The sequence below is a fragment of the Mobula hypostoma genome, chromosome 13, assembly GCF_963921235.1.
Source record: "Mobula hypostoma chromosome 13, sMobHyp1.1, whole genome shotgun sequence".
Lineage (NCBI taxonomy): Eukaryota > Metazoa > Chordata > Chondrichthyes > Myliobatiformes > Myliobatidae > Mobula > Mobula hypostoma.
In genome coordinates, this window is record NC_086109.1 from 82,500,374 (window position 1) to 82,527,403 (window position 27,030).

A 27,030-nucleotide genomic window follows, 5' to 3' on the forward strand; every position below is an offset into this window, starting at 1 on the left:
TATTATTAACTCTCCCCCCATGAACGTTGGAACAGTCTGTATTGAGCGGGACCAACAGGGGCGGGGGCGTCATTTTTCAGCAAATACTTTAAACACAGCTACCTCAGAAAGGGAGAATCGTATTAGAATATTATTATTAAAGTTCTCTTAATTTGTTTCCAACCGAAGGGTTACTGTTGAGAATAAAGGGTGTATCTTTATAAGGACATTGTCGTGCTACACCCTTTCCCCTCCCACTAAGGTCGGGGTCATGAGGGGGTCATTGGGCCTGGTGATGGGAGAAGCCTTCGTCTGAGGCGCGGGCGGTAGGTTTAAAAATGTGGGGGACGCGGAGCCTGGCCTGGGGTCTGGGCCGTGGCTTGCTGCCGGTGACAGGCGGCTGGTAAGTAGGAGCGCCTTCTCTGGCAGTTCGGTGAACTAGAATCAAGGCGCTGGTGGGAGAGGAAGAGGGGCTACCACCTCAGCACCTTGGCCCAACACACACATCCTTCATGTAACATCACCTATTCAAGTTCAGGTTTATTATCACAGGTGTCCAGACCCCCGGGTATCAGTGCCCTGAAAATCAGAGCAATGTATTATTACAAGCACGACAAACTTAAGTTAACGTAGTACAGCATATAACAATAACACTAAGTTTGTAAAAACAAGATGCTGGAAATCCAAAACACCAGGCACAAAATACTGAAGGAACTCAGCAAATCAGCATCATATATGGATAGGAATAAACGGTCGATTCTCTTCAGGGTTCAGTTTGTAAAATCTTGCTGTGCAAAGCAAGTCTTTTCCTGACACCAGACTTCAAAAGTTCTTTGGAGGCACAAAAGACCGCAGATGTGGGAAATCTGGAGCAACGCACAAGGTTCTGGTGAAATTCAGCAGTTCAGGCAGCTCATGGAGTGAAAGGGACAGTCGACGATTGGGGTCGAGACACTTTGTCTGCACCGGAAAGAAAGGGGAAGATAACTCGTATTAAGATATTAAGGTAGGAAGGGCTGGAGCAGGAACTGGCTGAGATTCTCAAGTGAACCAGGAGGTTTGATGCGAGGTGGTGGAGAGTGGGAATGGTATCAAAAGGTGGCCAGCCCTTTGTCACTTCCAGCAAACATCAACCAGCTTCCAACATCATTCCTACTCTCCCCCTTCCCTCATCTACCTAACACATCCTCCCCCCTCAGCTGAATCCACCTATCTCCTGCCAGTTCTTGCACCAACTCTTCCACCTCGTCATCTTATACTGGTTATCTTCCCATATTTCCAGATGAAAGATCTCGACCTGAAACGTTGACTATCCATGTCATTCCATATATTCTGCCTGACTTACTGAGTTCCTCCAGTGTTTCTGTGTGTCTCTTCAAATGTTCTTTAGAAATTGTATATCTTTATTTGGGATGCCGTACAGCTGCTGTATGACCTAAGGTGATGTTGAAGTATATATCTTTCTTTTCTCCCAAATTTACCAGCTAAGTTTATTTGGCCTGTTTACTGTTGTTCGTTATGATTAAATTCATGATGATAATGCCCTATAGCTCATGCTATATCTGTGGAGGGAGAAACAGAATTAATTTTTGAGGTTGTGTCTGGTTTAAAATTCCACCTGTTAACCCTCCGCCCATCTTCGATATGGGCTGTTTTCCTCTCTCCGTTAGCACAGTCAAATCTGTCTGGCATCTATAAAAGCACTGCTTTTGAAATTAATTATGCTTCTTTGTATTATTACCCCTTAGCTTCCCCCATTAATGATTTTATCTGGACTTGATGATCACTGCTGTTTGTAAGTTCTCCCCGTGACCGTATGGGTTAGGGTTAGTAAGTAGTGGACATGCTATGTTGGCACCAGAAACATGGCGACACAGATGCTGCTGGAATATGGAGCGACAGACACCCTGGCTGAGCAGCATCTGTGGAGGAGAGGAAAGGACAACCTTTCCCTGTAACTTAGATCAAGTCCTGTCAATATAGTTATAGAGAAGCGGAGGAGAGGATAAGACGAAGACAGTTTACAAAGATGTTGACAGGACTTGACCTGAGTTACAGGGAAAGGCTGAATAGGTCAGGACTTTATTCTCTAGAATGTTGGAAAATGAGGAGAGATTTGATAAAGGGATACAAAATTATGAGGGGTATATGTAGGGTTTGGGTGGCAGAGTGGAGATGCATCTACCAAAGGGGGTGTAAGGTGCTCCTCCCCTCTACCAGCCTGCAGATCACCCTTGGTTTTAGCTCCTGCTTAGCCACCCAACCTCCACCCCGATCACAGCCATGGGAGTAGGTGGTGGATGGTCTTATGGTATCCGTTAGTCTTGGGAGACCATGGATCTGCGCCTGGAAAGTCTTCACTCTCCAGGGCACAGGCCTGGGCAAAGTTGTATGGAAGACGAGCAGTTGCTCATGCTGCAAGTCCCCCCTCTCCATGACACCAATGTTGTCCAAGGGAAGGGCATTAGGACCCATACAGCTTGGCACCAGTGTTGTCGCAGAGCGATTAAGTGCCTTGCTCAAGGACACAACACGTTCCCTAGGCTGGGGCTCGAACTCACGACCTTCAGGTAGCTAGTCCAATGCCTTAACCACTTGGCCACGTGCTCACACATGGTGAGCAGCTGGCATATCACAAGCCCTGGTAATGCGACCACTGACACCAGGCAGACAATCTCTGAAGAGTATTGTTAATGGCTGGGGTCACCCATCTTGTAAAGACACTGCCCAGAAGGCAATGGCAAACCATTTCTGTAGAAGTTGCTGAGAACAATCATGGACATAGACCATGTAATGATGATGGATAGGGTAAAAGCAAGCACGCTTTTTTCACTGAGGCTGGGTGAGAACTAGAAGTAGAGGTCATGGGTTAAGGGTGAAAGGTGAAATGTTTAAGGGGGTCATGAGGGGGAACTTCACTCAGAGGGTGGTGAGAGTGTAACATGAGCTGCCAGTGGAAGTGATGGGTATGGATTTGATTTCAACTTTTAACAGAAATTTGAATAGGTACATGAATGGAACAGATATGAAGGGCTATGCTCCAGACGCTAATCGATGGGACTGGGCAGAATAACAGTTTGATGTGGACTAGATGGGCAGAAAGACCTATTTCTGTGCTGTGGCGCTCTGTGACTCTGACAAAGGGGCTATCTGTGATAGAATGAGACCAGAGTTTAAATGGGGATAGGTTATAGAAATTAAAGATTAAAGGTAAGCTTTATTTGTCATGTGTACATTGAAACATTGAAAAACATACAGTGAAAACAAGTCAGCAGGGATTGTGCTGTGGGCACCCCACAAGTGTCACCATGTTTCTGATGCCAACACAGCATGCCCACTAGTTACTAACCCTAACCCATATGGTCATGAGGAGAATTTACAAACTCCTTACAGGCAGCAGTAAGAATCAAGTCCAGGCAGAATAGCCAATGGGGGAAGCTAAGGGGTAATAATGTAAACAAGCATAATAAATTTCAATAGCAGTGCTTTCATATATGCCATGCAGATTTAACTGTACTAATGGAGAGAGAAAAATAGCCCATATCAAAGGTGTTTGGAGGTTTGACAGGTAGAATTTAAACCAGATAAGTATGAGGTAATGCTTTTTAGGAAGTCTTGTTAGGAGTAGGACATAGAGCACTACGGAATATTGATGACCAGAGGGACCATGTCCGTAGTTTCTTGAAAGTTTCAAGAGAGGGTGGCAATTATAGTCTATAGCATGCTTAACACTCATAGAACTTCATACAGCATGGAAGTAGGCCCTTTAATCCATCTCGTCCATGTGTTACCCAGTGAGTTAATTCCATTTACCTGTGCTTGACCCACTCCCCTCTATACTTCTATCTGTCTAAATCAGGTTACCCCTTAATTTCCTACATCTCAGGAAATAAAGTCCTGGTCTACACAATGTCTCCATTTCCCCCACCCAAAAGCACAAGCAACATCATGATAAATCTTTTCTGTGATATTTCCAGTTTATTAATTTTTTTATATAACAGGGTAACCAAAACCGTATACAGTGTTCCAAGTACTGCCTGGTCAATGTCTACAACATACCTTCAATACTCTTGTGCTCAATCACTACTCAAAGTTGCAGCCAAAACTTTTAATTGGCTCCCTGGTTCTACTAACGGGAACAATGTCCTTCTCTCTATCCAATCGCCTGTTGCAACTTTACTGAAAGTCCTGTTTAGACTGCACTTGGAATACTGTGTGCAGTTCTGGTCACCGCACTTTTTGGAAGGATATGGTTGCACTGGACAGTACAGAGGAACTTCAGCACGATATTGTCTGGACTTCCATCATGGGGAGAGATTACATAGGCTGGGTTTGTTTTCTAGGGGCTGAATGAGTCTGATGTAGCTAAGGGGGAGTGATAAGGTAGATAATCAGATTTTTGTTTGCCATGGTATTTAAAAACATTAATTGGTTTGATAACCCTGTACATAGTTCTTTCTTACTCTTTGCAGTAATTTTCATTTTGTTCATAAAAGAAAAACTTAAGATCTTTGCTCTGTCAAGTAGCATTTCTAACCATAAATGTTTCCAACTCCATAAATTTACTCTGTTCCAAACACCTACAAAGTTGTCTGTTTTCTGTGACTTAAGTCATCTTCGCATCCCCTAGTCTTTTCCTCCATTGTCTGAAGAAGTACTTAAAGCCATAAAAATCAGAAGTATTAGAATTTTAGAATTTGTTGTACAAAGTTCTGCATCTCCTTATGCAGCCTTTCTGTCCTGGATTCATTTCAGTCTATTACTTCTAAACAAGATAATATTGAATGACCAGCTAATCTGTTTTTAATTAGCAGCTGAAGAAGAATGTTTGCCAGAGCATGGAGACCTCTAGTAATTGAACCATGAGATTTTTATCAGCTGCCTAAATCTGCTTATGAGGTACATCGCATAAAATGCCTTATTCATAAAGCAGTATCTCTGAAAAAAATGCAACTTTCAGTTCTGCTTTATATATAATAAGCATAAACCGATGGTCTTCATTTGCTTAATCCAATGTAGTGCCAGTGATATCAGAAATTCATCACTGTGGGAAGGTGATCACGACTTTCAAATATCAAAGTAAATTCAGTTCATGTTCTTTGTCTCCTGTATGGAGTTTTATTTGTGTTTGTGCTAAATTGGTCATGTTTTGTTCTCCTAGTTCTCATGTTTGTTCATTGGAGGCCCAGTGCCGATTAATGCAAACAAGTTTACAGAGGCAGCAAGAAGCAACAGAAAAGGAGAAAGTCTCTACAGAGCTAGCACAATCTAAGCCGTCAGCAGCAGACTTCAGGTATTCCATCTCTTTCCCAACTGCATTATTTTAAGTTAGTGTTTTCTTGAAGGTAACCAGGTGCCTAATTTTGATCTAAATGGTATAATTTTACTAGTGACCATCAAGAAATAGTAACATTTAAAAAATGAACAATCCATTTCCTCTGCTTTGGAATAGAATTTTAATAAGGACCATTGCAAAATAATCTGGTCTTGCAAGTGGAGCAAGGCAGTTGGTTTATATAGCTTAGAGGGATTTTTACTTTGCTTGCCAAATCTGGCTTTGAATTGGGCATAAGGTACCTTGTTTATTTCTGTCTACTCATAGTACAAAGCTTTACCAAGTATCCTACTATATTAATGCTAATCTGATCTGTCTAACATGTATTGTAGTAAAAAGTTAAAGAAAATTTATTCTTGAAGTATATTATGTCAACACACTAAGTTGGTGCTGGATCCCAAGAGAGAGTTTTGTAGAATGCCTATGAGATAGCTTTTTAGAGCAACTTGTGGCTGAGCCCACTAGGGGAAAGGCTATTCTGGATTGGGAATTGTGTAATGAACTGGATTTGATTAGGGAGTTTCAGGTAAAGGAACCCTTAGGAGACATGTGATCACAATATGATAGATTTCACCCTGCAATTTGAGAGGGGGAAGCTAAAGTCAGATGTGGAGTGTTACAGAGGCATGAGAAAGGAGCTGGCCAAAGTTGATTGGAAGAGGACACTAGCAGGGATAATGGATAATCAGCAACGGCTGGAGTTTCCAGGAGAAATTTGGAAGGTTCAGGATAGGTACATCCCAAAGAAGAAGTACTCCAAAGGCAGGATGACGCAACTGTCAGATATATAAAGAGTAAAAGAGAGGCAAGAGTAGATATCAGACCACTAGAAAATGAAACTGGAGAGGTAGTAATGGTGGACAAGGAAATAGCAGATGAACTAAATAAATATTTTGCATCAGTCTTCAATGTGGAAGACACTAGCAGTATGCCCGAAGTTCAATAGTATCGGGGCAGAAGAGGGTGCACTTGCTATAATTAGGGAGAAAGAACTTGGGAAGCTGAAAGTTCTGAAGGTAGATAAGTCTGGACCAAATGGACTACGTCACAGGATTCTGAAAAAGGTAGCTGAAGAGTTTGTGGAGGCAATAGTAATGATCTTTCAAGAATCATTAGATTCTGGCATGGTTCTGGAGGACTGGAAAATTACAAATATCATTCCGCTCTTCAACAAGGAAGGGAGGCAGAAGAAAGGAAATTAAATGACAGTTCACCTGACCTCAATAGTTGGGAAGATATTGGGAGTCAATTGTTAAGGATGAGGTCTCGGGATACTTGGAGGCACATGATAAAATAGGTCAAAATCAGCATGTTTTCCTTAAGGGAAAATCTTTCCTGACAAATCTGTTGAAATTCTTTGAAGAATTAACAAACAGGATAGACAAAGAAGAATTGGATGTTGTGTACTTGGATTTTCAGAAGGCCTCTGACAAGGTGCTGCACATGAGGTTGCTTAATAAGATAAGAGCCTGTGGTATATTACAAGAAAGATACTAGTATGGGTAGAGGATTGGCTGATTGGCAGGAAGCAAAGAGTGGGAATAAAAGAAGCTTTTTTTGGTTGGCTGCCACTTACTGGGGGGGTCTGCAAGGGTCGGTGTTGGGATCGCTTCTTTTTACATTATATGTCAATGATTTGGGTGACAGAATTGGTGGCTTTGTGGCCAAGTTTGCAGACAACACAAAGGTAAGTTAGGGGGAAGGTACTGTTGAGGAAGCAGGAAGGCTGCAGAAGGACTTTGACAGATTAGGAGAATGGGCAAAGAAGTTCCCTTTGGACTAAAAGGAACGAAAGTGAAGACTATTTTCTAAAAAGCAGAAAATTCAAAAGTCTGATTTGCAAAGGGACTGGGGAGTCCTTGTGCAGGATTCCCTAAAGATTAACTTGCAGTATGAGTCGGTGGTGAGGAAGGCAAGTGCAATGTTAGCGTTGATTTTGAGAGGATGACAATATAAAAGCAAAGATGTAATGCTGAGGCTTTATAAGGCACTGGTGAGACCTTACTTAGAGTATTGTGAGCAGTTCTGGGCCACATCTAAGAATGTGCTGACATTGGAGAGGATTCGGAGTAGATTTACGAGAGTGTTTCTAGGAAGGAGAAGATTATCATATGAGTAGTGTTTGGTGGCTCTGGGCCTATACTTGCTGGAATTTAGCAGAATGATGGGATCTCGATAAAACCTAATGAGTGTTGAAAGGCCTAGGTAGAGTGGATATGGAGAGCATGTTTTCTACAGTGGGGGAGTCTAGACCAGAGGGCATAGCCTCAAAATAGAGGGACATCGATTTAGAATAAAGATGAGAAATTTCTTTAGCCAGAGGGTGGAAAATCTGTGTAATTCTTTGCCACAGGCGGCTGTGGAGGCTAGCTGATTGGGTGTATTTAAGTTGGAGGTTGATAGGTTCTTGATTAATCATGGTGTGAAAAGTTACAGGGAGAAGGCAGGAGAATGGGGTTGAGAGGGGAAATGAATCAGCCATGGGGAAATGCCGGAGTAGACTTGATGGGCCAGATGGCCTAATTCTGCTCCTATCACTTATGTCTTATGGTCATATACAGGTCCTACAGTAGTGTAGCAGTTAGCACAACGCTATTACAGCTTAGGATGTTGGACTTGAATCCCGGTGGCCTCTGTAAGGAGCCTCTACATCCTCCCCTTGGAATGTGTGGCTGCTCCTGTTTCCTCCCACAATCCAAAGACATACTGGTTAGAAGGTTAATTGGGGACTGTAAATTGTCTCATGATTAGGTTAGGGTTAAATTGAGGGTTGTTGGGGGTTACTGGGCGGTGCGACTCGGGTCTATTATGCGCTGTATCTCTAAATAAAATAAATATAGTATACCACGCTGAGATTCATTTTCTTGTGAGCATACTCAGTAAATCCCAGAAACACAATAGAATCAATGAAAGACCGCACCCAATAGGACAGACAAACAACTGACGTGCAAAAGATAACAAAGAGAAAAAGAAATAATAATAAATAAATATCATGAGATGAAGGGTCGTTGAAAGTAGGTTGTGGAGACAGTTCAGTAATCGGGTGAGTGAAGTTATCCCCATTGGTTCAGAGCCTGATGGTTGAAGGGTAATGAGTGTTCTTCATCCTGTGGTGTGAGTCCTGAGGCTCCTGTACCTTCTTCCTGATGGCAGCAGCAAGAAGAGGACATGGTCTGGGTGGTGCTACCACAGTTGACTTCAATTTTCAATTGACACATTTGAAATTTGGAGGGGGGGGTGGTTGAGTCGTCACCACAACTGACTTCAGTATGCTTAGAGAGCATAAAAGATAACCAAGTTCATCACTACTGATCCTTGCTCGGAAGTGACCGCTTGATTTTTTCATAGCATTGTGTTCAACTGGGATAGAATAGCCTTCTATGTCTGCCTGGATAGGGCTGGTTTTAAATCTCTTCCAAGAAACTTTGTAGGGGGAATTCTTTCCACTTGCCTTCCCATGTTATTGATCACACTGTGCTTGTAATTACTTATCAATGACAAATCATAAATACAGGAGTTCAGTACAGTGTCCCTGTGCAATAACAATTAATAATATTGGGCAGGAATATAATGACTTTTGTTTATTTACAGGTGATTTATGGGGTTGGGGAGGAAGATTTGAGTTAATGTTTTGCTTGTTTATCAATTATTTATATTGTGAAATGAATAATATTTCTGTGTTATTTATAGTATCCTACCTCCAATGCCAGGACAGGAGAGCTCTTTGCGTTGGGAAGGCAAAAAATATGAAGATTTGCATATAGTGCATGTCAAGGCAACATATAATAAGTAAGTGGTGATAATTTATACATAAAGCAAGATTTTCTGAGCTAAGCTGCATACTTCTTTGTAGCCTGTTATGCCACTGGCACTTAGGGCAGCAATGAAGGTCCTCCGTCTCTGTTTGTCCATACCATTAGACACGGGTATAGAAGAATTTTTCATTGCTTTTCCATAACAATTTTTTTTCCTTTTAACTAGTCGGGGTTGTTAGCCCTGAGCCGAACCCCCAAATCTGGAAGACCAGTGGACCACTCTTAGTCTGGCCTCTACCCTTTCACCTGCTTGGTATGGGTGACCCTGCCAAGAGCCAAAACACAAGGCCCTGACTCTAGGCAACATAGCTGTCCAGGTCATTGAGGCACACAAGCCTCCAAGTCCTACAATAAGGTTGTGCTGCTCTTGGAAGAAGCTGCGTACAGGTCGCAGCATTATTATTCCCTTTGCTGCTCTAGGTTACAAGGAAGAAAACATTAGCTGTGATTCATCTTCCTCTGTTTTGATTCTTGCTTGTAAACATGCACCTGAGTATTATTAATTTGGGACAGAATCGGCTTGGCTGTAGTTGGTGTCACAGTCAAAGCTTTAGATGACATATTGCCCAATATGAAACATGTTCAGCTGTATTAAGACTCCTTGACAGTTATTGGCAAACAACATGTCCTCAGGAGCAAAATTGGTTGGCAAACTGGTGAGACAAGTAGAAATGGTAGTACAGAAGGCAGTACAGCACTATAACCTTCAAAGTGGTGTAAGGGGTCTGTTGTACCTCAAAAACAACAACTTCCATTTAAATAGAACTTTTAAAATATCAGGAATTGCCCAAAGAAAATTAACATTGCGTCACACTAGAGTGAACAACTAACTTCAGTCAATAATTAATTCAAGCCAGTTGATGCAGAATACAATGTACATCAAAATTCTAGTTTCTCCATGCATTCTTTCACTCTTCCTCTCCCCCTCTCTTCATTACATTAACCGACGTAGTCTTTCTGCCTCTGATACTTTCATCTGCATGAGTATAATCCACACTCTACTATTCCAGTTCTCTTCAGCTGCCCTCCCATTAACCTGCCTTTAGGATTGTCGGCTGATTCAAAAATTTCCTTTCCACATTCTGTCCGCTCCCATCCACTGCTTCTGACCTTGTGAACTTAGATTGTGTTTAGGTGCTCCAATATTTCAAGTTTAAAGTTCCTGAGTTTATGATTAAGTTACTTCATGGACTCAATTCACTTTATCTCTGCAAATGACTCCAACCCTAAATAATTTTACAAATTTTTATGCTTCTGATTCTTTTATTTCACGTTGACATGTTTTATCTCCTCCCAAGAAACTCTCCCACTGCTTTGGGCCTGATTTTGGAATTCTTCTGCCTTTTCAATTAACTTTCCTTTCAGATACCTCTTGAAAGTCATTTTAAACTACCCTTTCCATACTACAATTCTTTCTTTGTTCTACTTTTCATTTTTTCATTGCATTTTCTTGAAACATCTAGGGTTTTTTGCTACAGATACTGAGAAAAGCAACACACATAAAATTCTGGAGGAACTTAGCAAATCAGGAAGCATTTCTTCCATAGGTGCTGCCTGACTTGCATGAGTTCTACCAGTATTTGTGTGTGTGTGTGTAGGTCTCCTTTTTTCTCTTGAAGATTCTGTGCAAACGTAAATCGTAATTTTTTTGACAATATCAGTATTTGAATATGCTCTCATTGGCAGACTGGTTCTATGTATCAGTTGATGCTAAGTTTTTGACTTCCACGTTTTAGTACCATCCTCTCTTACTGGTCAACACTTTCTTCTGCGGACTGAAATAATAGTCATACCATCTTAGGTAGCAGAGCCACTGAACTATCCCTAGTCTGATACCAGTTAGAGATCTGAACCAGGGAGGTCCTATGGTGACTTTTGCAGGAAATAAGAAAAGCACATCGGAGCAATCTGATGTCAGGGTCTCTTGCAGCCCAGATAGAGAGGAGCAATGTTTTAGTCTTTGTGAGCATAGCTATAATTGACATGGGTTTGTGCATCAACAATAAGCATTCTTTATCTAATTTAAGATAACTTTGTGGTAATTAGGTAATCTACAAATTTCTATTGATTGTTTTCTTAACTTTCTCTCTCTTAACCGCCATTATATTTTTCATAGCACGCATATTCAAGTTACTACTCACGATGGGCAGAGTATGCTGCGGACTTCATGTGGTACCGAAGGGTTTAAGAATGCAAAGAAGGGAACCCCCATTGCTGCTCAGACGGCCGGCATTTCAGCAGCAGCGGTAAAGCAACACTTTTTCTCCCCAATATAGATAGCTAACTTGCTCATACATAGTGAATCTGAGAATCTGAGAATCTGTTGACACTTTGGACACTTTTTAATAAAATCCATGAATCCCTAAATCCAGAGTTCACCAAATTTCCTTTAGAGACTTGATTACACAGTGATTCTTTTTGCTGAAGACTCCAGTCAATCTGAGCAGCATTCTGCTGGCTGTGTGATTTCAACATGAAATAAGTTTGGGCAGTGTCATTTAATTAATAGTAAACATGGTCTCACAGGCTCGAGCATACTGATTTAGAGAGGCTACAAAGGTGATTGGTGTGAGAAATAAAACTCCCATGTTATTGTAGTACAAATTGCCATGTGATTTATTTTTTTTTTGGCACTGATTCATTGTTATTGTAGGAGAGAGAGAGTTGATGTGTCCTGGGAGTGCTTGACTGAACATTGTGGAGGGAACCACTCTGCATTGAGCACATTCTCTTTCTCATTGGGGACCATTTGATGCTGATACTGGCTCCATTTCTAAGAATTCATGTCCCTTGCCATGAAGCACACATAAAGTCATCAATAACATTAGCTCTTTCCCTAGTGAGAATCTGTAAATATTCTACACAATATCTTCCTCAGACTGGCAGACAATAGTCCTCTTTCAGTTTCTCGATTGGTGTCAGGCTGGATCTCAACAATAACTAGTGGTATCAGCCAAGGTATCCATGCATTATACATTTGCATCGTGTTTTTATCTACAGGGAAATATTAAACTATCGATTAGAAACAGTGCTGAGAATTTTTTCATTTTTGTGTTTAAGAAATAGAAGGCCTGAGTCTTTCATAATTTATCTTTTTTCTTAAAGCACAATATACCAATTCCCTACTTACTGGACCTGTGTTAGCTTAAGCCTCGAGGTAAATTTTCAAGAACGTATAGCTAAACACTTTTGTCTGAATTGCAGATGTTGGAAAGAGAGTTAAGCAGTGCAAAACTCTTGGGGTAACCCACCTGCTAACTCAGCATGAAGATCTGGTTTATGGTCATGGGCACTGGTGATACCATTATAGACTTTAAAAATATAATTGCAATCGAAGCATAAGTTACTTTATGGTTTGTTCCAAAGGTCTAATGTACATTCCTTGAGTAAGTTAAAATTAGGTGCATTTCAAACTGTGTCTTTGGCATCAGTGATGATTTCTAGTGGTAGGGTGTTATTCAATTCAGAATTCTAGCATTTCTTGATCTGTTTTAAACTTTTTTCCCCGCACTTAGAGGGAGGGCTATATCATTTTCCCCTTATGCTTTTTTTTAGGTAATTTGATTTTTTTTCTTCTTCTATTATGACAAGTCCTTTTCAGAATCCCTAACTAGAGGATGAGCAATCTCCTGGAGATTCTACAAACTCTGATTTGGGGAATATATTCTGAAGAATCAGCCTGTGTAAGATGTGATCTGTCCCTAACTAAAATCAACCAGAGGATGCTAGTTGGTGGATAGTGGCAACTACTTTTACAATGCAAGCTTTCTACCAGATCTGGATTTTGAAACCTTGAACAAAATGAATTGTTCAGGGATACTGGCAGTGTAGGAGCCAATCTTGTATTCATCAAGGGCCACATTAAAATACCATGGGATGTAATACTCTTGAAAGGTGTAATTGGAATAAGCTTTCATTTGTACATTTACATCTAAGGGTGTATTTTATTGTTTACTTAGATATTAGAGAGTGGAAATGCAGATCTTCTCAAGGTTATGACAGGGTCCCGTTCCTAAGGACTGTTTGTATGCCAAACAGTTTGCAAATCAGAAATGTGGTCTCCCGGCAACATATTTAAATTTAAAATATACAGCTAACAAAAGCAATGTAAAAGTCGAAAGTTCAAAGTAAATTTTATTATCGGAACACATACTGCCTTGAGCTTCATTTTCCTACAGGCATACTCAGCAAATCTATAGAATAGTAACTATAACAGTATCAATGAAAGATCAAATAGAGTGCAGAAGACAACAAACTATACAATTTAAATATAAATAAATAGCAATAAATAACGAGAACATGAAATAACAAAATAAAGAGTCTTTAAAGTGGGATCACTGGTTGTGGGAACATCTCAATGGATCGACAAGTGAATGTAGTTATGCCCTTTTGTTCAAGAGCCTGATAGTTGAGGGGTAGTAGCTATTCTTGAACCTGGTGGTGCGAGTCCTGAGGCCCTTGTACTTTTTGCCTGATGGCAGCAGCAAGAAAAGAGCATGGCTTGGGTGGTGAGGATATCTGATGTTAGATGCTCCTTTCCTATGACAGTGTTCCACGTAGATGTCCTCGATGGTTGGGAGGGCTTTACTGTGAGCAATGGCATTGACACTAACCTAATTCCTGCTTGGCAGAAGATTCCCGCGGCACTGCATCTACTAGCATGTCCATCACATGACTTCTTAAACGCTCATTAATATATGTGGACTGTTCATAAGTCAGGCATTCCTGACCAGGGAGAACCTGTAGATCACTTGTCCAATCTGTTTGTGTTAATCTGTCCTCTACTCCATCTCATATGCAGGAGGTACTTTCAAGCAGTAAGTTTATTTGAGGGTTCAGCCTGAATGATTTGTAAAAATCAAAATAATTGACAAATGAAACAGGGCTTCTACCCAGAATTAACACTAAAGCTGTATCTTGGGAAGGTTGCTCAGTATCTTCTTGCTTTCCATACTTGGTCCTGTCCCTGGACATAGTGTATAGAGATGTCCTTTGGACACCCTTTTGTATCCAGCTAATAGGATCACAGCTATCAGCCACTAAACAGTTCAGGTGTCATGTCATTCCGTTCTATATCTGCCAGCTACACTTTGTGCCCAAATGGTAACTTCCTTTCACTCATTTCCAATTCCCTCCACTCCTGTCAATCTTGTCTGATGTATTTCAAGATGGAATGTGTATTCATCCTGTTCAATAGCCTCTTAAAATCTAAGACAGCTGTATTTGCACTAATGGCTAGGAGATGCTCCTCACAGAAGACTAGCACCCTGCAAAGTTATGATGCCACTATAAATAATTATTCTGATAATCTAACCCTACATAATTTAACTATGTTTGTTGATGAATGAAACTGCAAGGAAATTTGAACCTAGCTGCAGATGACCAGACATCTGTAATAAAAAATTGACAGATGGGAAGGACTTAAAAACTCAACCGTAAGGCAATATTACACATTCATCTTAACCACCCAAATCCACTGCAACTTGAATTACAATTCTAAACATCTCTTGGAGCAATTAATGTTGATCAGATGGAAACATGAGATAGGTCTGCATTTCAATTAGAAGTTTATTTAGAAATGAGTACTGTCCTACCTATATATTTTTGGTCATCATATTTCTGTTAAATTTATGTGAATTCTTCAAAGTAACAGTGAGTTTCATTTACCAGATTGATCAACTGAAACAAAACTTGATTGTATACCCTCATTTATTTAATTTTGTTGTGTTCTTGAAACAGTATCTATTTGCAAAATGAGCTGCTTAACCCCAATAGCCCACATTTTAGACCATGAGATACAGGAGCAAAATTAGGCCACTTGGTCCATCACGGCTGATTCATTTTTCCTCTCAGTTCCAATCTCTAAACTTCTCCCGATATCCTGTCATGCCCTGACTAATCAAGAATTTATCAGCCTCTGCTTTAAATATACATAAATACTTGGCCTCCACAGCTGCCTGTAGCAACAAATTACATATTTTCTAAGAAGACGTTCAATATTTTGTGCGAAAAATACAACAAAAGTAATATTCCCGCAAATGAATGTTGCTATTTTCAGTTTCAATCAGTTTATAAAATCACTGCATCTGTGCTTGTTTTCTAGCACTGACTGAACTATATTCTATTAGTCAACTTGATCAACTCCAGTCATTGTGATTTTACAATACTCATGAAGTGACGTTGTCTTGCAGAAGATAGAAAATAGATCCTGAATGTACCTCTGTATGTCTTTATAGACACACAGATGAGCAGAGACATGGATGTATAGAAAACATTGTTAAGAATTGCTCATGCATTTCAAAAATAGTATAATTACCATATTGCATAGTAAAGAATATCTTCAGTAGGTGGTGCTATCACCATGAAATAGTGCAGAAAAGTACACATAGTAAGCACAATAGGAATATTAACTCCAAATGAGTCATTCGTGCTTTTACAATTTTCATATCTATAATAAACATCTTGGTACGTATGATAATGTTCATTTCAGTGAGCATTCAGTCCATGATGTTCTGTACAAGATCCATCTTATTTTCAGGATTTAATTTTACAATTATGTAACTTATTGTCAGTCAATCAACAGATTTGTTATTGCCAAGCCATGCAGTTGCCTATTTGCCAGTCATAAGTCATTCTTCGTGGACAGTCATTGATAATATGATCTACAAAGATAGCAGGGCAGGTAAATGAGGTGGTGAGAAAGCCAAGCAACACACGCAAAATGCTGGAGGAACTCAGCAGGCCAGGCAGCATCTAAGGAAAAGAGTCCAGTCGCCCCCTTGGCCTGAAACGTTGACTGTACTCTTTTCCATAGAAGCTGCCTGGCCTGCTAAGTTCCTCCAGCATTTTGCGTGTATTGGGTCTCGGCCCGAAACGTCAACTGTACCTCTTCCTGGAGATGTTGCCTGGCCTGCTGTGTTCACCAGCAACTTTGATGTGTGTTCCTTGAAGTTCCAGCATCTGCAGATTTTCTCTTGTTTGTGGTGAGAAAGACACATGGGTTGTTTTCCTTTATTAACCAAAGCTTGTAAGAGCAAGTTATGCTTGAAATGATGGAACATTGGTTGGGCCACACTTTTAATATGATGGATAATTCTCATTGCCACATTACAGAGCAGAAGTGTTTGCACTTCAGGAAGTTGCCAGGAATGAAAAGTTATAGCAATGAGGAGAAGTTATAGAACTAACAAATGCATAACCAGTCAGAAAGAAAAAGTGAAAATTAGCCCACTGTGTCTATTCTGGTTGGAAAGGAGCTGATCTAAACAAGTGTCACCTTCCACCGCTAGGTTCAGAGCCCTGCAGGTCGGTGCTCCAGAGTTCATATCTGAGTCTTTATTAATCACTCTGGCAGCTGGTAATAGTGGTTAAGGTGGAATAGGGGAAGCTGAAGAGAGACAAATGAGATGTCTAAAATTTGAAAGAGATAGAAGAATAAGTAGTAAGGATCTATTTCCTTTAGCAAAGGAGTCAAAAATCAGCAATACATTGACTCATTGTAATTGGTGAAAAGAATAGATGGGGGATAAGGAAATTATCTTTCACTCAGAGATAATAGAGGTCTGGAACTCACTGGCTGCCAGAGTGATTAGGCAGAAATCCTCATCACATTTTAAAAAAAGACTTGGATGCATTGACCTGCAGGCTTCCAAACTTAGTGCTAGAGGGTGACATTAGATTAGGTAACTCATTTCCAAGCTACATTGACAGAATGGCAAAGGCCCCAGCTCGGGAACTTTTTTGAAAAAAAAAATCTTAAAATAAAAACTAGATTGTTATCTTCCATCCGTGCTCTCTTGTTTTTCTTAAATCCTTTTTTAAGATAACTCAGAACCGCTCCAGTAAAACAAATTCTACTCGGTCTCAAATGAAAACAAGAAAATTCTGACAGCACTCAGCAGATCAGGCAACATCTGTGAAAATAGAAACTAAGTTAACATTTCAGATCAATATACACCAAATGCTGGAGGAACTCAGCAAGTGAGGCAGCATCTATGTAGGGAAATAACAGACAAAGTTTCAGGCTGAGATCCTTCATCAGGACTGGAAAGGAAGGGAGCAGAAGCTGTCTGACCTGCTGAGTTCTTCCAGTATATTTTATGTGTTGCTCAAGAGTTGCATTATCTGTAGCTTTTTGTGTGTATTTCAATGATGTTTCATTGATACTACATTGCAAGAAGTTCCACTCAACTAAAAAAAAAAAGTTATGTCATGATTTGTCCCTTTTTTGTACTGGCTTCACAATTATCTCTCCCACAAAAATGAAACAAAGCTGTGCTTTATCAAGTAAAACTTGTACCTTGATTTAACATTTGAGTTGCTCAGTAATATGTCATCCTCTGATTTGTTTTCTGAAGCTTGGAATGATCACTGTTAATTTCAATTTTTTGTTTTAAAGTCTTCGTTCCTCTTTGCTACATTTCCTGTCATGTTTGTATCCAATTTAATAATCAAAATTTGTCGCAATTATAGTTTGTTATTGTTTACAACATTATTTGGAATATTCATCAAAACCATGCTATTAACTGAAAAAGTTTCATCTTAGTCAAAAGTAATCATTATGAAGAGAGATTTTTGTTTACTCACCTAATGCTGATTAAATTATAAATATTATGGGTGGACTTTGTGGCTGTAAGAGGATGTAATCCTCATTTTATTATTTGAATTATTCATTGAACATTATGTAGCATAACACTCTTATGATAAAGTCAGTGTGTCACCAGAAATGCCATGAGAAATGCCTGTGTTGATCCGCCATTCTGTTGCCTATCTGTAATTATTTCTTCGTCAGTCATTCATGGGATGTGACTGTTGCTACCACATCAAGAATATGTTGACCACCCTTATTACCTCTAAACAGAGGTACTTGGTATCCAATTTCAGAGGCCATTTAACAATCAAACACATTACTATGGGTCTGAGATATATAAACTTTAAATACAAACATGCCAAATTTTGAACTGTTATTGATCAATTCCTTCCAAGAATAAATTTGGGCGTTTGGGGTGGCGGGGGGGGGGGGAGTGGGGGGGAGATATTGAAAATTAGTGTTTTAAGATTTTTTTAATATAAAGCTCCAAGACATTAGGTAATGAACCAATACCATGGATCACTATACTGAATGTTCAATATACTGAATTGGAGCAAAGGAGGATGAGAGCTGACTTGATAGAGGTGTACAAGATGATAAGATGCATAGGTCAAGTGGTATGCCAGAGACATTTCCCCAGAGCAGAAATAGCAAATATGAGAGGGAATAATTTTATGGTGTTTGGAGGGAAGTATAAAGGGGATGTCAGAGGGAAGTGTTTTTGACTCAGAGCATGGTAGTGCATGGAACTTGCTGCCATAGGTGGTGGTAGAGGACATTTAACAGACTCTTAGGTAGGCACATGGATCTAAAATTTTGACCGACCTCTATAGATGTGTGGTGGAAAGTGTATTGACTGGCTGCATCACAGCCTGTTATGGAAACATCAATGTCCTTGCACAGAAAATCCTACAAAAAGTAGTGGATACAGCTCTGTCGATCACAGGTAAAGCCTTTCCCACCGTTGACCACATCTATATGGAGCGTTATCGCAGGAAAGCAGCATTCATCATCAGAGACCCCACCACCCAGGTCATGCTCTCTTCTTGCTGATGTCATTGGGAAGCAGGTACATTGGGAAGGCTCAGAACTGTCACCACCAGTTTCAGGAACAGATATTATCCCGCAGCCATCAGGCTCTTGAATCAAAGGGGATAACTTCACTTGCCCCATCATTGAACACAACCCCACAACCTATGGACTCACTTTCAAGGACTCTTCATCTCATGATCTTAATATTTATTTATTATTAATATTTATTTTTGTATTTGCACAGTTTGTTGTCTTGCATACTGGTTGAACTCTCAAGTTGGTGCGGTCTTTCATTAATTCTATCATGGTTATTCTATTGAGGATTTATTGAGAATGGCTGCAAGAAAATCAGTCTCAGGGTTGTATATGGTGACATATATGTATTTTGATAATAAATTTGCTTTGAACTTCGAACTTTTGATGAAAATAAAGGGCTATATGGAAAGGAAAGTTTTGGTCGATCTTAGAGTTGGTTAGAAGGTCAGCACAATGTCATGGGCCGTAGGGCCTGCACTGTGCTGTACTGTTTGATGTTCTGAATGTTCATTATTCTGTTATAGACCCTTCAATCGCTGAGGGAAAACAAAAAAGATTTAAAATGGGAAGTTGCAAGCAGTAGCTTTTTCTAGGCTCAGGAGGAAGCTAATCAAATAATTGTATATGGAAAGTATACACTGACAAGTTGAATTAATTAAGATTAAATATAACTCATTATAACTTATCATGATTTTGTTTATTTACTGTGTAATTAGTGCAGCTCAGGTCTATTATATAGTTCTCAAGTTAAACTTCTTGGCATGCTTTTGAGGTATACATGTTCAAGATGTAAGCACCGGCAACAGAAACAGGTTACACTGGCACAAAACATCTAAGACCGCAGCCACCATGTTTTCTTTGTTGGGTCTGACAGTATCCTGTTAAAACTTCCTCCTTGTTCTGCCAAACTTAATGAAGTACTGTTTCTGAACCACAAAACTATATCCTGCCACAGATCTTGCTGATATTCTTTAAAGTTTATATTTGTTGATCTCTTTAAGTAGACATTTTAGATGTGATGAATTTTGCTTCCTAGTTCCCTCCAGCCAGTGTGTAAATTTCTCTGATAATGAAAGTTTCCCATCAAAGATGATCATTACATTGGAAGATTTCCACTGGTATAATCCATTACTGCCAGAACAGCGTCAGTCAATTTTCAGAGAAATGAATACCACAAAAATGCACCTCCTGTTGACAGTATCATGGCATCTTTAATCAACAGCTAGGCCAAGAGTGAAGAGTCACTGATAACGGATATTATAAGGAAAATCAGAGGGGAAGCAGAAACAAATGGGAATAACAATTAATTATGTTAGCAGAAATTAAAAAGATACCATCATTGATGAGAGTGCAGAGGGGAAAGGGAATTAGCTTTTTTAAAAAAAATCTTAACATTATTTTTAGAATAAATAAAATTCTAAATAAAATTTGGCAATTTTTGTTTTGTGGACAGAAAGCAATTGATCGGGGAATAAACTTTGTTCGTGTGATGGTGAAAGGTTTGGGACCTGGCAGGATGGTGAGTTACAGCATTTCAATTGCTGATGTTTCCATAATACCTTTTCTATCACCTGTTTATTGTTGCCTTTGAGTCTCCAAAGCAAAAAAAAAACATTTATCAAATGCATATTTGAGATCTCAGTACATACTTGCTTAACCACCAATTGTTTGTAATTTGAATAATATATCTTTGAGTGTTTTTTGTATTATGTCCTGAAGTGTTTATTGTATGATGCACTATTACACAAAATAATTCAGATAAACAATTGTAGACCAACAATTAGATTGTTTAGAAGCCTATACTTTGAAAACTATTGAGTTTTAAAAACTTTGAAACAGCTTACTTCAAACTAAGATGGAGCAGGAACCTGCCTCAATCGTGAAAAAGGAAGTAGTGCATTACATTTGAAATCTCCAGTAAAATTAAACCTGGGTTGCTGGCACTATAATAGTGTTACACTAACCATTATAGTACCATTCCACCCTATTTTCTTTAAGACGTCCCGTAACACCACCACCCCTATTAGATTTTTTTAATGGCTTTGTGTCAAATTTTGCTTGATATTACTACTGTGGCCCAAGTTACTGGCAATGGGCTTTCCATAATATGGTTAGTTGTATTGTACTATGGTGGGGGAGGGAAGGGTGGGTGTGTTGCTTGGCTCGAAGGAAATTGAGGACCATCCATATTTGTATCTGATTCTAGTCTTACCACAAGTGAGGTCAGCAGATTCTTTTGATTTTAATTCAGCAATATTTTCATTTCAGATCTCTATTTTTCTAGGCTGATAATGTAAGTACAGCTCCACAACATTGAGAAAAGTTATCAACTTCTGGGCAAAATATTCCCATCAATAGTTTAAGAATTAGTTCAGCTTGAATATGTTCTATTTTTTAAGTTCTGGAATCACTCAACAACGACAGTGATGTTGCACCTGGGAAACAAGGGGTGATATAGGGGAAAGAACAAAAAACGTATCTCCGTATAATGTGCAAATCTGAAATAAGAACTTTACCTAAACCGAGTGTTAGTTCTGTTCCTCTGAAGACCACTTTCCCTGTTCACTCTATTACAGTTAGAGTACGATTTCTCAATAAAAAAATAAAAATAAAATACTAATTGGATAGGAAGAATGAGACATCATTCTTGCAGTTAACCAATATTATGTATTCTAAAACACATTAACGGGCCGTGGGTGGTTTGAATGCTTAAGAAAGCATGAAACAGAAAGTGCATTTGCCGCAACAAGCTGATTCCCTTCACTACCTCCGTGCTTTGGAAAGAAAAATAAGCCTTTACACCCTAGAGATGGCTTCTCAGAACACTGCACATAAACATTATTCATTATTATACCCCAGACTGTCCAGAGATTAATTCTTAGCAAATTAACTTACAAAACATTTATTTGGTACACCAGACCTGATGCTGCATCTACTGATGGCATTAGTCTATTTGCTGTAAGACCTCACCGTTGTTAGTCTCCATGTGGACATTTTCTTCCAACTGGCTTTAGTCCTTAAGTACTTAATTTCTTCAGACTTGTTTGAATGGCTAATTAGTGGGAGTAACCACTATATACAGTACTGTGCAAAATTCTTATATGCATATACATAGCCAGGGTGCTCAAGACTTTCGTACAGTGTGTAATAATTCTATGTATTACACTGTACTGCTGCCACAAAGTAAAATTCATGACATATGTGAATGATGATAAACCTGATTCTGATACGGGTCTGTATTGTGGACTGAGAGTGGGAAGGGGGCAGGGAGAGGGGAATCATGGTTGGGAAAAGGTGATGGAGCGGGAAACACCAGAGGGACATTCTGTAAAGATCGATAAACCAGTTGTTTGGAATCAAATTACCTTGCCTGGTGTCTCAGCGCTGAGTGTGCCTTGCACCCACACCATCCCCTGCCCCTGGCATTCCTTCTCTGCCATCTGTCCCACACCCCCCCAGCGGCACTTCACCCTCGCCATTCCCAACATCCTTTGCTCCCACCAGATTTACAAACTCACTCTCCACTCCTCGTTGGCAAATACAGTACTGTGCAAAAGTCTTAAGCACCCTAGCTATATGTCTGTGTCTTAGACCTTTGCATGGTACTGTACCTTTGTAGAAATATTGGTACAAGGAGAGTATTTATTTAGCCCATTGCCCTTATTTATGCTTTCATACTCTCATTCCAGTTCCTTTTGTAATCATTTTTTCTAAGTGTTGCTCTAATTTCCCATGGGTTTATCTATTTATCACAATTACTGAGAGTATTAAAGCCATATAAAAGATAAAATTGAAGAGGTGTCCTATTTAGAAGTATACATGTAGGACTAATAAATGGACAACCTTGGTATTTGTTTTTTAGAAAGAGTTTGGTCTCTGTATTTTATAGGGAAATAAAATGATAGGATACATAGGCACATATTCATAATGTGAGGTTTTATTCACCTTGTTCCTCTTGCTTGTTCTGTCAAATCCCTCCTGACAATGATAAAGCTTTGTAATATTTGGCTCTTATTTTCTTGAAAGAATGTAAAGCTTCAGGCCAAATGATGGTGGGGAAAATGTAGGAAGAAACACACAATGTGGCACTTGAGAACAAATGTACATGCACTGGATGAGATTTTAATAGCTTGCCAGCTATAGGCCCCTTATCAAGAATGTGTGAAGCATGACATCTAACTTGGGCATTATTCAATGGCTCAAGTATTCTGACCTCCATAAATGATTTTTATATGCATTGTAAATAAGTTACCACTGAGGTCTCCAATTAAGTAGAGCATTTTCTCACAGATCCTTCCTCATGTTGTTGAGTGCACTATTTCCTGACTATTTCTAATTTGTCTGATTTGTACTGAAACTGATGATCTGGCTCCCTCAAGACTTTAGTAATGTGAGTCTATCAGATTCCAGACTTCAGGATATTCCTCTTGTAAATGACACCAACAGGCTTAATTCACCTTCATTAGGATTGGGGTTCCCAACCTGGGGTCCATAGACCCCTTGGTTAATGGTAGGGGTCTATGGCATAAAAAACGTCAGGAACCCCTGATTTAGATGTTGGACACTAATATAATGAACTTTCCAAGGACAATTGCAACTTCCTTTACAGTGAACAGAGCTGACAATCCCACACCAGTGGCTCCGTAACCTTGTCTCACAGTGCTGGAGAACTAAAGGACCAACGGGGCAAGGAATTGAAATTGCAACTAGAATTGGTTTATTATTGTCGCATATACAGTGAAAATCTTATCTTGCATACCGTTCATACAGATCAAGTCATTGTGCGATGAATTGAGGTAGGACAAAATAAAGCAATAACGCAAATAATGGTGATTGAAGGAAAGTTTAGGAGGCATGTCAGAGAGGTTTTTTTTACACAGTGCATGGAATGCACTGCTATGGGTGGTGATAGAGGCAGACATTAAAAAGACTGTTGGGTACATGAATGAAAGGAAAACAAAGGGCAATGCGGGAGGGAAGCAATAGATTGATCTTGGATTTGGTTAAAGGTTTGCACAACAACCTGGACCGAAGCACCAGTGCTGTGCTGTATTGTTCTATGAACCTAATGAGCTATATGACCTGGGATTCTGGAGAGGTTAATGCAAGTTTAAAGGGAGCACATGAAGTGTGTCCCAGTAAGCCAGCTGATGTACCATCAGGATTTCCGTCCGGTAGGATAGTAGATCATTGGAATTTTACTGTGGCTTTTGCACTTGTTTGCTGATGGTTGGTATCTAATTCATCAGTGCTGCTTGTACATCAGTTATGATCATTGTCTGAATGTTTATTCTGTTTCAATTACTATAACCTGGTTTCTGATGATACCCCTTTGGCATACTTGCCCCTCTCCATTTTTTTGTTTCTCTCATAAAGGTTGTTTCTCCATCCAGTAAGGTACATTTATGCTGTTGGCATTCAACCATCAGCCCATCATCTTATGTGAATATTCACCAGCAGGCACTGACATTAAGTGAAAATATGCTGTTTTTTTATAGAACATAGAACATTACAGCACAGTGCAGGTCCTTTGGCCCACGATGTTGTGCCAACCTTTTAACCTACTCTAAGATCAATCTAACCTTTGTTCTGGGATAGCCCTCCATTTTTCTGTCATATATGTGGCTATCTGAGAGTTTCTTCAATGTCTCTCATCTATCGCTCTCTGTCACCATTCCTGGCAGGGTACTCTAAGCACCCACTGCTCTCTGTACAAAGCTTACCTCTGACATTGCCTCTATACTTTCCTTCAATCACCTTAAAATTATTTATGGTGGGCTGCTAAATTGATCATATTTTCAAATGATAATTGTAAGCATTTTCAAGCAGAAGTGACTGGATAGCGCTGGGCACATGAATCTAGGTGGATTTTCATTAGCCCAAGGGCTGGTAAGTATTTTTTCCTATCACCTCAAGTGAATTCTTCATTTTGAAATTTAATCAGCTGAACACTTCTGTTGACAGGATAAGTTTACAGAGTTGCTGATTAAAAAGGTGTTCAATGCTTTTAAATACATTTAAGGATATGGATATAAGAAAATTAAGTTGCTATTTTTCCATTGCAGTCTGCTATAAAAGGACTAAGTATGGGTGGCCTCCAGGTGGTTTCAATTACGGACAACACTCCAATCCCTCACAATGGCTGCCGACCGCGGAAAGCACGCAGGATGTAAACCTTTGAAATGTGCAACTAAGGAGGAATCAAAAGGACCAGTCATTTGTTCTAGAATGTCGTCTTTTCAACCCACAGCAACATGAAACATTTGAACTCTAATTATCAGAGGCTTGTCAGAAGAGTGAGTGTAACAGCTAAATTGGACTGTGCGGGGTAAATGATGAGGAGATATTCTAATTCTGCATGTTCCCATTGAAGGGGCTGATTAGAAAGTGTTCATTTTCACAGCTCCAAGACTCTTCGTCCAAATGAGCATAGACGGCTACAGGAACTGTCATAAAATAAACTTTGAAAACACAGCAACTCTTTTGCCTCAAAAGCTTCTTTTCTTGCTAGTTAGTTTTTCTTATTCGCACTATAAAACTATTAGCTTCACTTTTTTTTTTAAGTTGATGTGGTAGCCTGGTAATTGTAGGGAAGAATTAGAGATAGATTAAAATCAGATGCATGCAGAAGTCTGGCTGCTCACCACCTTGGCCATGTTCCCCACTCTAATCTTTTAATGTCCACTGTGTTCCCAGTGCAGGTTGGATAGTATGATGAGCTAATTCAGCTCAGAGCTGCAGCATTTAGACTTATTTTGGGTTGTCGTATGAATGAGTTATTGTTCATCAAAATTTGTTAATATTAATTAAAGCTCTACTTTCCATTCAGCAGGGGGCTGCTGAATGCAAAGATTCATTCAATCCCAAGAAATTGTCATTTACATCCACAACGTTCACGAATACATTACAGATATTAATGAATACTTCCTCCAGTTCCTAAATCGCTGTCAGACAACAATTTCAGTTGCAGATTAGTTTGAATGATATTTGAAATGAAACGAAAGACAGCAGGATTGGTGTCTAACTTCTAACCTTGCATGATTTTTGATTGCAAGTTGACACAATTGCCACTTAGCATGCCTTAGCCACACACTAATTAAGCTGCAGAAGGGTCTGTGTATAGCCCACTTACTAGGGTTATGTCAGTAGGGATCTAAAAAGAATGAAAACTATTACTACTGTAATAATGTTCCAGAAATATCTGCTTGGTATATATGGTGTGTGCTTGACTAGAATAGCAGTTTAATCATAACCATCTTTTTATTAGACTGTCCTGAGAGTTATTTTATTAGCTGTACTGTTCCTTCAAGGAACGACTTGAATAATTACAAGTCCTCCCAGATTGACAGTAGTCTGATGAAGTGGGAAACAGGAAAATTGGTGCTTGAGTACATAAAAAAACACCTCCTCCCTCCACTATTCCATCTTGAAAGTTTTCCATGATATGTTTTATGATTACACCTCTTCAGAGAGTACATTCTGAAGTTATTTAGATATTTTGAATGAGTTTCACTACAATCATTTTTTCTGATTTAATTAAGCTCTGTTCACTTTATGTTATGTTTACATATTTAATGCTCACTTTGGAAAAGCTTGATGGAAAAAACAGTGGCCTAATAGAAGCAACACACACAAAATGCTGGAGAATCTCAGCATGTCAGGCAGCATCCATGGAGGGAATAAGCAGTCAACATTTTAGACAAAGACCCTTCATCAGGACTGTACGGATGAAGGGTCTTAGGCTGAAACATAAACAGTTTATTCCCCTCCACAGATACTGCCTGACTTGCTGAGTTCCTCCAGCATTTTGTGTGTGGTGCTCAGGATTTCCAGCATCTGCAGAATCTCTTTGTATTTGTGGCCTTATGGAAGAGCAGCTTCACTGCCCTTTATATTTGATATTCTGAAGTCCCTGAGAATATATATTTGTATACAAGTATAAATGAACTAATAGTTTAAAGAATAATGTACTTGAACCACAAAATCATAGAACCACACAGCAGAGAAACAAGCACCTTGACCAACCATGTCCATGCTAACCTTTTTGCCCACCTTCAACAATCCTATTTGCCCACATTAGTTTCCTTCTACGCCTTTGCCTTTTAAAGTGCCTGTCTAAATAACTCAAACTAAGATAACCTCTAACTCCACCACTTCTGTTATTAGTGTGTTCCAGATATCAACCACTTTCTATAAAAAAAAACTTAATCAGAATCAAGTTTAATATCACTGACATATGTCAT

General features: G+C 39.4%; 1 protein-coding gene across 1 annotated transcript; it reads left to right on the forward strand.

The window, feature by feature from the left end:
• Positions 1–247: 247 nt before the first annotated feature.
• On the forward strand, positions 248–25,281 carry mrps11 (mitochondrial ribosomal protein S11). Its single transcript, XM_063066536.1, has 6 exons — positions 248–382; positions 5,141–5,272; positions 9,005–9,103; positions 11,246–11,375; positions 20,241–20,306; positions 24,853–25,281. The coding sequence occupies exons 1-6, from the start codon at positions 318–320 to the stop codon at positions 24,958–24,960; spliced, it is 600 nt and encodes a 199-aa protein (XP_062922606.1). The 5' UTR covers positions 248–317; the 3' UTR covers positions 24,961–25,281.
• The last annotated feature ends 1,749 nt before the right edge of the window (positions 25,282–27,030 follow it).